This window comes from Rhinopithecus bieti, unplaced genomic scaffold (genome assembly GCF_001698545.2).
Source record: "Rhinopithecus bieti isolate Rb0 unplaced genomic scaffold, ASM169854v2 scaffold_33501, whole genome shotgun sequence".
Taxonomy (NCBI): domain Eukaryota; kingdom Metazoa; phylum Chordata; class Mammalia; order Primates; family Cercopithecidae; genus Rhinopithecus; species Rhinopithecus bieti.
The window spans coordinates 2983-18742 of NW_016814125.1; the positions used below are offsets into that span (position 1 = coordinate 2983).

Genomic DNA, 15760 nt, shown 5'->3' on the forward strand with positions numbered 1-15760 from the left:
CTCTCAGGCTCTCTTTAACTTTAATGGGTGACTGGTTGGAGGACTCCCCATCAGCCTGGCAAAAACTCTCTTAGAACTGCATTGATACCTAAAACTTCTTTCTCTTTCTTTTACACAGGAGTCAGCTTTGCATAGTGGTCTGTGGGTTCTCCCATACTACCTTCATGCCTGCTCCACATTCCCTCACAGGTGTCTTCCATGATAAATTATCTCATATGTCCATTCCCAACCTGGATGCATCTCAGTTGGTAAAAAGTAACATACCAGGCTTGATTCTTTGCACTTAGCTTTTTTCCTTTCTCTCCCACAAGTACTCAGTAACCATGTTCTAGTGTTTTACGTGGTACCTCTTTTTCTATATATATATGGAAATAGGTACTGTTGAGGGGCACATCCTATGTGCCAGGTCCTGTGTTAAATACTTTACCTGTACCTCATTTAATTCACACAGTAACCCTGTCAGGTAGACATTATTTCCATTTTGCCAATGAAAAGACACAAGCTTACAGTAGTGTAAAATCTCTCCCGGTGTCATATGGCTAGTAATAGGTGAATCTGAGATTTGATTCTAGGACTATTTGACTTCAAGGCTAATGATGATGGTAGTAATATAGCAGCTGACATTGGTTCGTCTGTGTGTGGCATCTTGTTTCATTGACTGCATGAAACCTTTAAAAGAATGGTATGAAGCAAGCTCTCTTCTACTTCAGGATATGAAAGAAGAGCAAATTAAACCCGAGCACAGTGATTGAAGGACACAATATGGATTAGAGTGGATAAAAAGAAAATGGAGAATGGAAAAAGAATAGAGTAAATTAATGAAACCAATGTTGATTCTTCAAAGTAAAATCAACAAAATTGACGACCATTAACTAGACTGACTAAGAAAAAAAGAGAGAAAATTAAAATTACTAAAATCAGAAATGAAAATGGAGTCTGAGCATGGTGGGTCATCTTTTAATCCTAGCACTTTGGAAGGTCACATTGGGAGGATTTCTTGAGACCAGATGTTTGGACCAGCATAGGTAACCTGGGGAGACCCTCCCTCTACAAAATAATTTAAAAACCAATTAGCTGGGCATGGTGGCCTGCATCTGTAGTCCTAGTATCTTGGGAGGCTGAAGAAGGAGAATTTCTTGAGCCCAGGAGGTTGAGGTTGCAGTAAGCCATAATCACACCACTATATTTCAGCCTGGGCTGGCCTACAAAGTGAGAGCCTGTCTCTCTCTCTTAAAAAAAAGAAAAGAAAAAAGAAAAAAAAGTAAAGAAAAAGAAAAAAGAAAATGAAGTGAAGTGATTACTACCAATTCTAATAAAATGATGATTATGAAAGTACTGTAAAAAATAGTATGCCAATAAATTGGATAACCTAGATGAAATAGATAAATTCCTAGAAAAACACAAAAATATGAATAGAACTATAATCAGTAATAAGATTGAATCAATATAAGCATTTGATGAAATTCAGTATTTTTTCATAATAAGAGCATTCTAACTAAGAATGGAAGGAAACCACGTCAACATAAAGGTAATATGTGAAAAACCCAATCCTAACATCATACTCAATGGAGAAAGACTGAAAGCTTTCCCTGCATGAGCAGGAACAAGACAAAGATGCTGCTTTTGACACTTCTATTCAATGTGGTATTGAAAAGTCTAGTCAGAAAAATCGGGCAAGAATTTTTAAAAGGACATTCAAATTGGAAGAAAGGGGTAAAATTATTTCTGTTAGCAGATAACTTGAACTTATATGTAGAAAATCCTAAAGATGGAACAAACCTATTAGAATTAATAAATGAATTCAGTAATGTTCCACAATATAAAATCAACATTCAAACATCAGTCATATTTCAATACACTAACCATGAACAATGTGAAGGGAAATTAACAAAAACAACTTAATTTGTATTAATATCAAAAAGAACAAAATATTTAGGAATAAGTTTAACCAAAGCGGTGAAATGATTATACCTGAAATCCATAAAATATTGCTTAATGATGACTTCAATAAATTGAAAGACATTTTGTTTTCATGAATTAGAAGACTCACTATTGTTAGGAGGACAATGCTACCCAAAGTGAGCTGCAGATTCTATACAACTCCTTTAGAATCTCAGTGACATTTTTGCAGTAAAAGAAAAATCCGTCCTAAAATTTATATTAAATCTCATGACTCTAAATAGACAAACAACTTTGAAGAGGAAGAATGAGGCTGGAGGACTCACACTTCCTAATTTCAGCATTTACTACAAAGCCCCAGTAACCAATACCGTGTGGTACTGGCATAAAGGAGGACATAGAAATTAATGAGATAGAACAGAGAGCCCAGAAAGAAATACTTGCATATATGGACAAACGATTTTCATCGAGTGTGCCAAGATCGTTCAATGGGGAAAGGACAGTGTTCTCACCAAATGATATTGGGAAAGCTGGATATCCAAGGGCAAGAATGAGTGGAACCTTTACCTAACACCATATACAAAAATTAACCCACAATAGATCAAAGATCTAAATGTAAGAGCAAAATCTACACAACTCTTAGAAGAAAACATAGGAGAAAAGCTTCATGATATTGGATTTCACAATGATTTCTGGGTTGTAAAAACAAAAGCATAGGCAACAAATAAAATGGATAAACTAGACTTCATAAAAATCAAAATCTTTTATATATTGANTACAAAATTAACCCACAATAGATCAAAGATCTAAATGTAAGAGCAAAATCTACACAACTCTTAGAAGAAAACATAGGAGAAAAGCTTCATGATATTGGATTTCACAATGATTTCTGGGTTGTAAAACAAAAGCATAGGCAACAAATAAAATGGATAAACTAGACTTCATAAAATCAAAATCTTTTATATATTGAAGAACATTATCAAGAAAGTAAAAGGCAACCCATGAAATGAGAAAATATTTGCAAATTATAAGTGTGATAAGAAATTAATTTCCAGAATACATGAAAACTACAAGTCAACAACAGCAAACATCCAAAACCTGATTAAAAAATGAACAAAGGATTGAAATAGAGTTTTCTCCAAGAAAGATATGCAAATATCCGATAAGCCCATGCAGAGTTCCTCAGCATCATGAATACATAGAGATATGCAAATCAAAACCACAATGTGACACCACTTCACACACTTTAGGATGCCTTTGATAAACAACAATGACAGCAACACAAAACAACAAGTGTTTTCAAATAAATGGAAAAGTTGGAGCTCTAGCGCATTGCTGATGGGAATGGGAAATGTTATAGCCACTGTAAAAGTGGTGTGGCTGTTTCTCAAAAAATTAAACAATAAATTACCATTCGATCCAGCAATTCCACTTCTGGACATACTGCCTATAGAATGGAAGGAAATTTGAACAAATATTTGCACATTGATGTTCAGAGAAGCATTACACACAATAGCCAAAAAATGGAAACAACAGAAAGTCCATTGAAAGATAAGTGTGTGGTCCAATGAGGTATATCTATACATCGAAATGTTATTCAACCTTAACAAGGAATAAAATTCCAATCCACCATGCAAAGTGGATGAACCTTGAAGACATTATGCTAACTGAAATAAGCCAGACATGAAAGAATAATTATTCTATAATTCCATTTATAAAAGATAGACTAGCCAGCTACACAGAGACAGAAAGTAGAATGGTGAAAGTAGAATGGTATGTGCTAAGGGATAGGGGAGAAGAAGTGAGAGTTACTGTTTATAGGGTACAGAGGTTTAATATGGTAAAAGGAAAAGTTCTGGAAATGGATAGTGTGATGGTTACACAACACTAAATTACACACTTAGAAATAGTTAATGATAAATCTTATATTAGATATATATAAAGTGTCCTGGTAGTCTTACACTCTATAAATACACACTTTTGGCATTGCCCCTTTCCTGTCATGCAGAGCCCCAGAGGTGAATCTCCCTATTTCTCCAAGTGTGCATCACTCACTGTCCTCTGTGCTGTGTCCCACATGCAGTGACCACAGTCTTATACACCCGGTGACTTCAGAGCCAGGACACAGCTCAAGAGTCTGCCCCGAGGCTCCTTTTCTTATTTCCCTGCAGCCTTGGCTTCACTTCAAATGGCAGCTCGATTTAGCCGCATTCAGGACAGGCCACCAGGGCTCTTTCTTCACACATGCTGGTCTCACCCCAGGTGGAGTCAGGCAGGACCAGTCACCAGTGAAGCCCAGAGCAGAGCAGGGAGCAGTCTGAGCTGCTCCTCTCTCATCCAAGGGGCTTCCTCCTCTCATTTGGGGGAAAAATGTGAGCTTGTTTCAAAACCTCAGATGTTCCTTGTAGCTCATGGAGTAGGTAAAAGAAAACAAAGACGTGGTGGTGGACAGGGATGTGTTGGTGACAGCAAGAAGCAACTGGATCTTGAGGACTCTCCTTCTTGTCCCTCTGTGAAGCCTCTTCCACCACATAGGGCTCAGGGCTGACAAAGCCCACTCCCTACCTTTCCCAGGCTGGACACAAGGTCAACCATGAGAAAACAGAAAAACAAGGAGAAGAGAGTCTGTAGAGACAAATTGGGAGGGTACAGGGGGACAATTTAGGATTTGCTTCTGCCCATGGGACACAGGCTGGGAATAAAAATGTTTTCCTGACTCTTCTCTGAAAGCCAAATAGACTCCACCTAAAACCCTATTGACAATGATGCAGGGATCCACTTACCAAAGACTTTGATCCTCTTGAATGCAGAACGTTCTCTGCCTGTGGCTGAGTTACGAGCAGAGCAACCATAGAGCCCGCTATGCTCTGTAGTAATTTGGGGGATAGAGAGTTTTTGTCCTGATTGCAGAAATTTCCCATCAATCGTCCAAGAATACTCTGCTGGTGGGTTAGAGTCAGCGAAGCAGGACAACTGGAGGGTTTTTCCTGAACGGTAATAGGTCAATGGAGAGAAAATCCTGGGGACTTGTGGACCATCTGGAGTAAAGAGAACAAAGCCGAGGGAAGGGGATGCTCCTGATCTCTTAAAGGGACACTGTGTCCCTCTGAGTCAAGACACACCCTCAAGGCCCAGCCAAACCCCTTCTGTCTTCACTGAGACGAGGCCTGAGGTATTCACCTGTTTCTCCCATCACAGGCCATAGATGTCAAGTCTCCCATGACAAAAGCATCCCCTCCCGTTGTATTGTTGGTTGAGGCTGTGCCTACCCAGATTTTCCCAGGGCAGGGAGTCATGGCCAGCTCAGGTGTTCAGAAATAAAAGTGTCTGTACTTGGACCTGAGAGAGACTGAGATGCCTGGCCTCTGGTCATTTGGATTTTATCTGGTGGCCTGGCCCACAGAGGAACCAAAGATACAAGGGACATCCAGGGGGACTGGGTCACTGGGGATGCTACCAACTTGGTCCCATATTTCACATTCATAGGGTCCTGTGTCATTTCCTGTGACATTGGCTAGAATGAGGATCCTGTTTTTACCGGGTTGCTTTAGCCTGGGACTGACTGGGAGGCTCTGACCATTTACCCTCCACAAGTAGGTGTAGCCCTGAGTCTTAGGTTCACATGTTAAGGCTACAACATTCTTATTCTCCATGGGGTTGAAGTTTTTGCTGGTGATGTAAGGCTTGGGCAGCTCTGCTGTGTGGATAACAGAGAGAAGTTTGTCCTGTGTGACAGCTTTGATTCCTCCACAGGCATCCTTCAATCACAGTTGGCATCTCCCACCTCTAAGCCCACCCGCGTCCTTGAGAGTCAATAGCTGTTGCGTGTGTCACAAGACAGATGCATGATGATCTAAGGGCTCAAAGACTGTGAGGCCGCCTGCTCTGTCTTACGGAAGCACAGACTTTCTCAATTGTGAATTGATCAGCAGTGTTGGGTCATGGACAGACACGTCAGTGGGAGTCACAGCCCCTGGTACCCCTCCCAGTCCCTCTCTAATCAGCTGTCTGGCTGGCTCACCTTGGGTTCCTTACCTGGAATGTGCAACTGCTGGGCCCCTTCCAAATTCCATCCTACTTTGCCCCCCTAGATGTGATTTCTCTGCAGCTTCCATTGCCAAGGACATTCTAGAGTTGAGTAATAATGGGACTTCCCATTGTCCTGAAACTCTGAAGATACTGAACAGCCTGGCCTGGGACTGGATGTTTCAGCAGAAAGAAGACAGGGTAGACCAGAGTCAAGCCTGGAGGTCAGTTCAGTCATCAGGCAGTGGAGGCACAAGGTGGTGCAGTGTTTTTGCAGGTGTTTCATGATGACTTACTTGAGCCAGTGACCTCCAAAGACAGAGCAGAGTGCAAGCAATGATGTAGAAAGAGTGAAGGGGACAGGCAGGAGCTGGTGGCTTTAGAACAGAACCATGCTCCCTGTTCTGGGTTCTTTAAGTTTCCTCTCCTTCTGCAGAGGGCAGGTGAGGACTATGTGGATCTTTCCAGAAATACATGTGGAGATTTGAAAATGCAGAGCTGACTGGTGGAAAGGGTGGGAATGAACTGCTGGAAATTTGGTCCTCATGGACCATGTGTGTTTCATGGCTATGAGACAAATTCGGGGAGAATTTTTGCAAATATTTTCTTTCACTGGACACTCTGCTCTCTGATTCCATGGGTTTGACTACTCTAGGGACCTCATGTAAGTGGATTCCAGAGTGAATCTGAGAAGAAACTGCTGGTTGCCAGGAGCTGGGAGTGGGGAGAATCAGAAGTTGTTCATGTGTGTGCAGTTTCAGTTATGCAAGATGGGGAGGTTCTAGAGATCTGCTGTACAGCTCGATGCCTATAGTTCACACAGACTGAGTATTTCTTATACATAAGACTTACAACAAAAAGTGTTTTGGATTTCTGACATTTTTTCATTCTGAACTATTTTTCATATACTTACTGGTTTAGCATCCCAAATCTGAAAGATTCAAAATCTGAAATGCTCCAGTGAGCATTTCTTTTCAGCATCAGATTAGTATGCCAAAGTGGGAGGTGGCAGGCCAAATACATTCCTGCCCTTTTATTTTTTTCTCTCACCATGTTTCTAGCTTGGTGATTAGTTTTTGCTCAATTCCATACTGGCCATGCTGCGCTTGTATATTTTTGAAGTCTTTGGGATGTGAGAGAAGCTGATTGCTATTTTCTATGTCATCAAAATTTTCCACCTTTTCATGGTTGCATCTTTTTCTCAGTGTCTCTGTTGTGGCAGTCATTAATAAGAGCTTGTCAGGTCAGATTTAGGACAGATTTTTGTAATTCTGCAAGAAATGTTACTGGGATTCTGGTAGTGGTTGCATTGAATCTGCAGCTCACTTTGGGTAGCATTGTCTTCCTAACTATATTGATTCTTCCAATCTGTGAGAATGAAATGTCTTTCCACATATTGATGTCGTCTTTAGTTTCTTTCAGTAATGTTTTGGAGTTTTCAGGGTATAACCCTTTGACCTTTTTGGTTAAACTTATTCCAAAATATTTTATTGCTTTTGATGTTAATGTGAATTGAAATTCTTTTCTTAATTTCCTTTCAGATTGTTCACTGTTGCTGTATAGTCTAAAGAATAAACTAGAAAGAGTGAAGGGGACACGCAAAGGCTGGTGGTTTTGAAGCAGAAACATATTCCCTGTCCTGGGTTTTTGATTTTCCCTCTCCCTTAGCAGAGGGCAGGTGGCTCTTCCCTGATAGCCAGATAGACTTCACTGGAAAACATGTTGCCAAAGCTCCAGGGATCCACTAACCAGGGCCTATGATCCTCTTGATTATGAGATTTGTTCCACCAGTGGCTGAGTTATGGATGAAACAGACATAGACCCCTGTATATGTTTTAGTGATTGGGGGGATAAAGAACACTTGTGCTGATTGCTGGAACTTCCCATCAATCAGCCAAGAATGCTCTGCCAGTGGATGAGAGTCTGGGAGGCAGGAGAGCTTGGGGACTTCCCCTGTGTGCTAATAGGTGTATGAGGAAGAAATAGTGGGGCATCCAGACCATCTGGAGCAAAGAGAATAAAGTCACAGCTGATGTTGTGAGAGGGAAGGGAAAATCCTGGTCTGTGGAAGGGCCACAGTGACCCTGTGAGCTAAGTCACAACACTGAAGTCCCAGCCAAATCCCTGCTGTGTTCACTGATCTGGAGCCTGAGACATTGACCTGTTTCTCCCATCATAAGCTGTGGACCCTGAGTTTCCCGTGACAGGAGCAGCCTCTTCTCTCCAATTGTTGGTCAAACCTAAGCCTACTCTCAGTAGTCATGGCCAGCTTTGATGTCCAGGGGTAAAGGTCTCTGTACTTGCACCTGAGAGGGATTGAGAGGCCTGGCCTCTGGCCATGTGTATTTGGGATGGCAGCCTGGCTCACAGAGGAAGAGAAGATACTCACAGATGAGATTCAGGGTGACTGGGTCACTCCGGCTGGAACTCACTGGGCTCTTCATTTCACATTCATAGGGTCCTGCAGTATTTTTTCTGACACCATATAGAGTGAGGGTCCTGTTGTTCTCGGACAGCTGCAACTTGCGACTGATAGGGAGGCTCTGACCATTTATCCACCACAGGTAGCTTGCATCCTCAGTGTCAGGATCACAGGATAAGATCACAGTCTCCGTGCCCTCCCTGGGGTTTAAGTTGCTGCTGGATATGTAGGGCTTGGGAGTCTCCACTGTGCAGATAACAGAGAGAAGATTGCCCTGTGTGGCACCTTTCATTCCTCCAAAGACATTTTTCAATCAGAGATGGCATTTCCCACTTCTTAGCCGAACCAAGTCCTTAAAAGCCCATGGCAGATGTGTGTGTTACAAGACAGATGCATGGCAATCTGAGGGCTCAGAGATTGTGAGGCTTCCTTCTGTATGTGGGAGAAGCACACTCTTTCTCAAGTGTGAATTGAGCAGCAGCATTGGGTCATAGAAAGATACGGGACCAGCAGTCACAGCCCCTGGTGCCTCTCTGAGTCCTTCTGTCTCTAACTGCCTGCCTGGTCCACCCTGTGGTCCTCACCTGGAGCATGCAGTGCTGGAATCTTCCTAGTTTCAGTCTTACTTTGCCCCCCAAGGTATGTTTTCTCTGCAGCTTCCCTTTCAAGGACATCCTAGAGATGGATAATTGAACTTCCCATTGTCCTTAAACTCTTTGGGTACTGGGAAGCCTGGCCTGGGACTGGGCACAGCAGCAGAAATAACACAGGGGAGACCAGAGTCAAGCCTGGAGGTCAGTTCAGTCATCAGGCAGTGGAGCCACAAGGTGGGGCAGTTTTCCCAGCTGTCTTATAATGACTGACTTGAACCAGTGACCTCCAAAGATAGAGCAGAGTCCAAGGAATGACCTACAAAGATTGAAGGGGACAAGCAAGAGCTGATAGCTTTGGACCAAGACCATGTTCCCTGTTCTGTGTCCATGATGTTCCCTTCCCCCTGTAGAAGGCAGGTGAGGATCATGTGGATCTTTCTAGAAATACATGTGGATGCTTGCAAATGCAAAACTGACTGATGGAAAGGGCGAATATGAACTGATGATGGAAGTCTAGCCCTCATGGACCATTTGTGTTTGGTGGCTATTAGACCAATATTTGGGAAGAAGTCTTGCAGATACTTTCTCTCATTAGATATTCTACTCTCTGATTGTATGAGTTTGACTACTCTATGCATCTCATCTCAGTGGATTCCAGAGTGAGTCAGAGAGTAGAATAGTGGTTTCCAGGAGCTGGGTTTGGGAAAATAGGGCATTTTTCCGGGGGGGTGCGCTTTCAGTTATGCAGGATGAGGAGAATCTAGACATCTCCTATATAGCTTCATGCCTATAGTTCATGCAAAGTGTTCCTTATGCAAAAAGCTTACAACCAGGTGTTTTGGATTGCTAACTTTTTTTTATTTTGGACCATTTGCAGTAGATGTACTGGGTTAGCATCCCAAATCTGAAAAATTTAAAATCCAAAATGCTCCTGTGAGCACTTCTTTTTAGCATCACATCGGTGGTCAGAAGTGTTGGATTGGGGAGCATTTCAGATTTTGGATTTCCAGATTTAGGATGCTCAATTTGTAATACTGTAATTTTCCCATAAAAAGTTGTCAGGAGTTTAGACGTCATGTTATGTTCTGATCTAGTAACAAAACAAAACAAAATTTGGAGGAGACATTAAAATGTTGTCATAAGTGGAAGTTTTTACTGATGGTCCAAACATCCAAGATCAATTGCTGGTAGTAGTATATGTCTTGATACCCAATTAAGGTTTAGATGTGGGGTGAATTCCAGCAGGATCACCTTATGCTCAAAGAAAGATGCCAAACGTGACTTGAAATTAGCAAGTCCTTAAGTAGAGAAAGTCCCGTTAAAATGACGGAACTGGTCAGTGTGTCAAGTACATAAAGGAAGGAATGATGCAGAATTAAAAGAAGTGATGTGTGTCATGATGGTAAATATAGAAAGAACTCCGTTTCTAATTTCTCTGCAGAGTTAGGAAAAATGGGGAGGAGCCCAAAACAGGTATGTGAAATGCTTTCTTCATTTTCTCTTAACCTCAAGAAATACAACTAGAGTTTAAGTTTGTGTGAATTAGGAAGAGTCTAAGTGATACGCCAATGGCTCATGTGTCCCCCACACGAAGAAAACAACTGTATGCGGCACAGGCAGTAAAACCATCAGACAGCACCCCCTGGCCACCTCCAACAGGTCCCTGAAACTACTAGTATTCCCATTACATGTATGTTACAGCCTCGGTAATCATCCCACAACTACAAAATTTAAAAAATTGCTCTTGTCAATGCAGAATATTAAATATGAAGTAGAATATGTTGTTCCACTTTTTTCCCCCCACTCTTTTTGAACTTTCCTGTTTCAATGCGGAAGTTTCTATTGACACATCCTCAAGCTAGGGATTCTTTCCTCAGCTGTGTGCAGTCTACCAGTAAGCATCAAAAGCATTCTTCATTTCTCTAACAGCATTTTTTTTTTTTTTCTGAGACAGAGTCTCACTTTGTTGCCCAGGCTAGAGTGCACTGGCACGATCTTGGCTCACTGCAAGCTACACCTCCCGGGTTCATGCCATCCTCCTACCTCAGCCTCCCGTGTAGCTGGGACTACAGGTGCCCGCCACCACGCCCAGCTAATTTGTTGTATTTTTAGTAGAGATGGGGTTTCACCATGTTTGCCAGGATGGTCTCAATCCCCTGACCTCGTGATCCACCCGCCTCAGATTCCCAAAATGCCGGGATTACAGGCGTGAGCCACTGTGCCTGCCCATCTCTGAGGGATTTTAACGAGTTGTTGACCTTTGAGTTTGTTCAGCTGTTTACTTACTGTTAGAACCGAGTGACAAATTTCAAGCTTGTTGTATGCCTGACAGGAAACCAGAAGTCTCTGGAACCTGACTGGGAATGTAAGCTCCATAGTAGGTTGAGGATGGAGTCATGAGTGAAATGGGTGAAATCAGCCCATGGGCTTTGGAGACTGCAGCCCTGTCCAGCCTCTGACACCCTGGTGAGTCAGTGCAAAGATTCCAACAGTGACAGCAAACTAGCATGGCTGACTCCATCTGGCATCTAGTCTCAGGCTGGCTGTCCTCACTCATTCCTGGACATAGGCCAGGCTAACCATGGGAGGAATTTAGTTGATGGTTTAACTTTGAAGAAACAATGATAATAGTTCCTCCATAACACTAATACCCTTCTTTTGCCCAGAGATTGCCTTTGTAAAACTGGTGAAAGACCATGAGAGTAAGATTATAGGAGGGAACTGAATTCTGCTAAAATGAAGGCACAGTTTCTATAACCACTCACTGCTCAAATGTCATTTGGCCAGAGTTTACAAAATTTGTAACTAATTGCTCCTATAGATAACATCACTATTGTAGAACTGAGATTGGTCTTTTGAGATGTTTCTCATTCTTTGCATTCTGGTAACCAGATGACCTCATCCATACCCTTGACTAATGGCTCAGCCAGTCACGTGGTCCCTGCCTAGAGTCAGATTCAAGCACAAACAGATCATTTCCCATTTTTTAGTCCTGTGCCCCTGAAACTATCCTTGAAAATCTCTAACCTCTGATCCACTAGTGAGGTTGATTTGAGTAATAATAATCCTCCATCCTCCTGTTTGGCAGACTTGGACTCATTAAAATCTTTCTTTACTACAAATCACTATTGGGATAAATTGGTTTTGCTTGTGCTGGAGGCCAGAAGAACTTGTCTGGAAATTATAAGAGTGGATGGAGGAGCTGCCTATCCCTGTCCCATGGTCTTGTCCACAGAACAGCCTCACACAGGGACAGAGCCCTGGATGGGGATACAGTGAAAGCTCATTCTCTTAGTGACCTGGGGACATTGGCTCAAAATGAAGCCTGGCAGGAGTGGAAACTCCAGGTGATTTTTGTGCCTTTCCTGGGAGGTGGGCCAGGCCACAGTGTTAACAGGAAGGGAACAGAACAGTAAGGCTAATTAGAGGAAGTGTCTGGGGAAGGCCTAGACGTGGAGGAAGAAGCTGTGCAGGACAGGGCTTGCCAGTTAGAATGAAGTGGGAGGAAGTTGAGAGACACAGAGAAGCAGAGAGAGACAGAGACAGCATGGCAGTGAACAGTGGGGCCTACAGTGACTTCAGAGACCCCAGGGACCAGGTGCCCACATTTCCACAGTCCAGTACCAGGAAGCCCTGAAAACCCTCCAGTGGCCAAAGAGCTTCAGAGTTACACATCAGGTGGGATGGCTTTAGGGACAAGAGGTAGTGGGGGGATGAAACATGGGTGTCAGCCTCTGATGGACAAGGGACAGGTGTGGCTAGAACTTCCTAAGTTTCTGCATCCAAGATCCAGTCTCTAAAGAGGTTATGGATCATTTTTTTCTTCATTCAATTCCTTCATTGGCTATGTGAGAGCACCTGAGTGTGTGTCTCTCACTGGTCCTGTGCTGGTGCAGGGTGTGAGTGGGGAACGAAAACAAGGTCCTCTCTTTTATCCTGTCATGCCAATGACATGGACACTTTGGGAAACACAGAATTTCAGGTTCAGTGATAGGGGTTAAGATCTGAGCGGGGGGATGCCTGGATATTTTTTGCACTGACTCTGACAATTGAGGCAGGTGATTTAGTTCTGGAGTACAGACTAATCAGCTGACCATTTGCTCTCACTCCTATGAGTTTTGGATGCCTAAGAAGAGAGGATTTGAGCCAAAAAATGACTATGGGGTCCTTGTAATCGAATAAGCCCTCACTTCTGCTGGAGCAGAGGATGGCCCTGTGGCTGCAGACAGACCTCATGTGACCCTGATCTGCCTTTTGTGTTTGTGTGACTCTGGTTCAGTGACTGTGCCTTCCTGTGCCTCAGTTTTCACTCAGTCAAATAAGCTAAATGGCAAATGGACTGTGGCTTTTCATGCTATCTGTGAATAAATTGTAAATTCTCCACAGTCACCTGACCTAATGCTTGGCACAGTGGAGGTGTTCACACAAACAGCATTTATTATTATTCACTTGCATGGGAGAACAGCTTTAGGTCAGATCCCTGTGGACAAGCTGCTGCCAGGTACATTTTCTCTCTTCTGTTTCTGCTTCGGGGACATTATATTTTCTATGGAGTGTCCTAAACCTCACAAGGCAGTTGGCTGATGGCCTACAAAGCTTGTCTTTCTGTCCTCTCCACTCTGAGTCTCCGGTGAAGAAAGCTCTGTCCTTGCCTAGATGAGGCTCTGAGGGCTGAGCCCTGGCTGGTGAGCAGCTCCAGGAGACACAGTCCTCAGACAGCTGGTGAATCCCCGGTCCCAGTAAGCCCTGCCACAACCCAGCCCTGGCAGAGGCTCCTCAGCTTTATCTGGAGTAAGGATTTAGGGACAGGGGTCTGAAGTTGAGGCTTCTTGGGGTGAACTTCTCTGAGAGTATCTCAGGGGGCCTCTTAGCAAAGCCCTGCTCAGTTCTCCAGGGTCTTTCTCAGGGTCAAGTTTATGAAGAGGGCATGAGGTGCTTGGCTGAGACTGATCTCCTCCTGCTGAGCACCCCCCGTCAGACTGTCCTTCCTGTGTAGCAAGTGTCTGCAGGGTCTGGAGGCAGGAAAGGAATTCTGATCTGCTGAAGTTTGTCTCCTCTGTGTGTGTCCTGCACTAAATGCCAAAACCCCAACATGGGACATAATGCAGAGTGGGACACAGGCACAGTCCAGGCCTGATCATCCTGTGTGTGCAAAGTAGAAGTGACCCCCACCCCCCAACACCCAGGGATCATGTGGAATCACTCACGGTATAAGGTGAAATGTCCAGTTACTCCTTTAGTCTCATCACCTCGCTTTATGATTTTTATGGTGTAGGATCCTATGTCCTGCTTGGTGACATTCGGGATCAGCAGGGATGCATTGGAATATATTTTTTCTCGTCCACTGTATGCAGGCCCAAATATAATTGTTTCATTGTCGATTGTATATGCTGTAATGTAATGGCGGAGGTCCATTATTTGCCCTTTGTACCAGATGTAGCCAACAACNAGTTGAGGCTTCTTGGGGTGAACTTCTCTGAGAGTATCTCAGGGGGCCTCTTAGCAAAGCCCTGCTCAGTTCTCCAGGGTCTTTCTCAGGGTCAAGTTTATGAAGAGGGCATGAGGTGCTTGGCTGAGACTGATCTCCTCCTGCTGAGCACCCCCCGTCAGACTGTCCTTCCTGTGTAGCAAGTGTCTGCAGGGTCTGGAGGCAGGAAAGGAATTCTGATCTGCTGAAGTTTGTCTCCTCTGTGTGTGTCCTGCACTAAATGCCAAAACCCCAACATGGGACATAATGCAGAGTGGGACACAGGCACAGTCCAGGCCTGATCATCCTGTGTGTGCAAAGTAGAAGTGACCCCACCCCCCAACACCCAGGGATCATGTGGAATCACTCACGGTATAAGGTGAAATGTCCAGTTACTCCTTTAGTCTCATCACCTCGCTTTATGATTTTATGGTGTAGGATCCTATGTCCTGCTTGGTGACATTCGGGATCAGCAGGGATGCATTGGAATATATTTTTTCTCGTCCACTGTATGCAGGCCCAAATATAATTGTTTCATTGTCGATTGTATATGCTGTAATGTAATGGCGGAGGTCCATTATTTGCCCTTTGTACCAGATGTAGCCAACAACATTCTGGGGCAAATTGTGGACAAGTAGAAGAACATCCTTCCCCTCAGAGACTTTGGTTGGCTGAGCTTCAGTCGTGACTTGAGCAGTGGTGGGCGCGTTCCAGAAGATTAAAAGTGATGCTAGGAGGTGGAGAGAGCATCAGTCAATATTGAGACCTATGTATTGGAGTGAAAAGATGGGGCCCTGGGTCCTGAGACGATCTCTTCAATCTTCAGCCTTGAAGACATACACACAAAAACACACACACATACACACACCCCTGTTTTGTGTGTGTGTGATTGTGTGTTTGTGTGCTAGTGTCCTACTGGGTCAAGGTCAGCGGCACGACCCCCATTCCTTCAACCCTTTTGAACTCGGCATTTTTCTCCTTGGAATCCTCTTCCCCAGGGGTCTGCATGGCTCCCTCCACACTGCCCTCAGGTCCTGTTCACATCAGGGCATCATTAGACTACTTTCCTGACACCTCCTTCAGAGACCCTGGGTCTTCCATTTCTGACCTTTCTGTGCTCTGCTCCCTCCAGAGCTCTTGTCAACACCTGACCTCACATTCCAGATCATTTTGCATGTCTGTCTTCCTGCCCAGGAGAGCATGAGCTCCATGAGGACAGGGACGTTTGTGATCTTGTTTGCACCCCAGTGCCTGGGACAGGCTGCAGACTCCTGTGAATGTGAGAGTTCCAAGGACCTTCCATGCCCGGGGTATTTTTTTTTTCTTTACCCAATGGTTGAGGTTTTTTGCTGA

General features: G+C 43.8%; 1 protein-coding gene across 1 annotated transcript; it reads right to left on the reverse strand.

The window, feature by feature from the left end:
• Positions 1-994: 994 nt before the first annotated feature.
• Positions 995-15137, reverse strand: LOC108513965 (pregnancy-specific beta-1-glycoprotein 6-like; the record flags this gene model as incomplete). Its single annotated transcript, XM_017849954.1, has 6 exons — positions 995-1047; positions 4683-4937; positions 5318-5596; positions 8315-8593; positions 14148-14308; positions 14942-15137. Coding segments are annotated over 6 exons (1223 nt in total), but the record flags the coding sequence as incomplete, so codon positions are not given.
• Between the last annotated feature and the right edge of the window lie 623 nt (positions 15138-15760).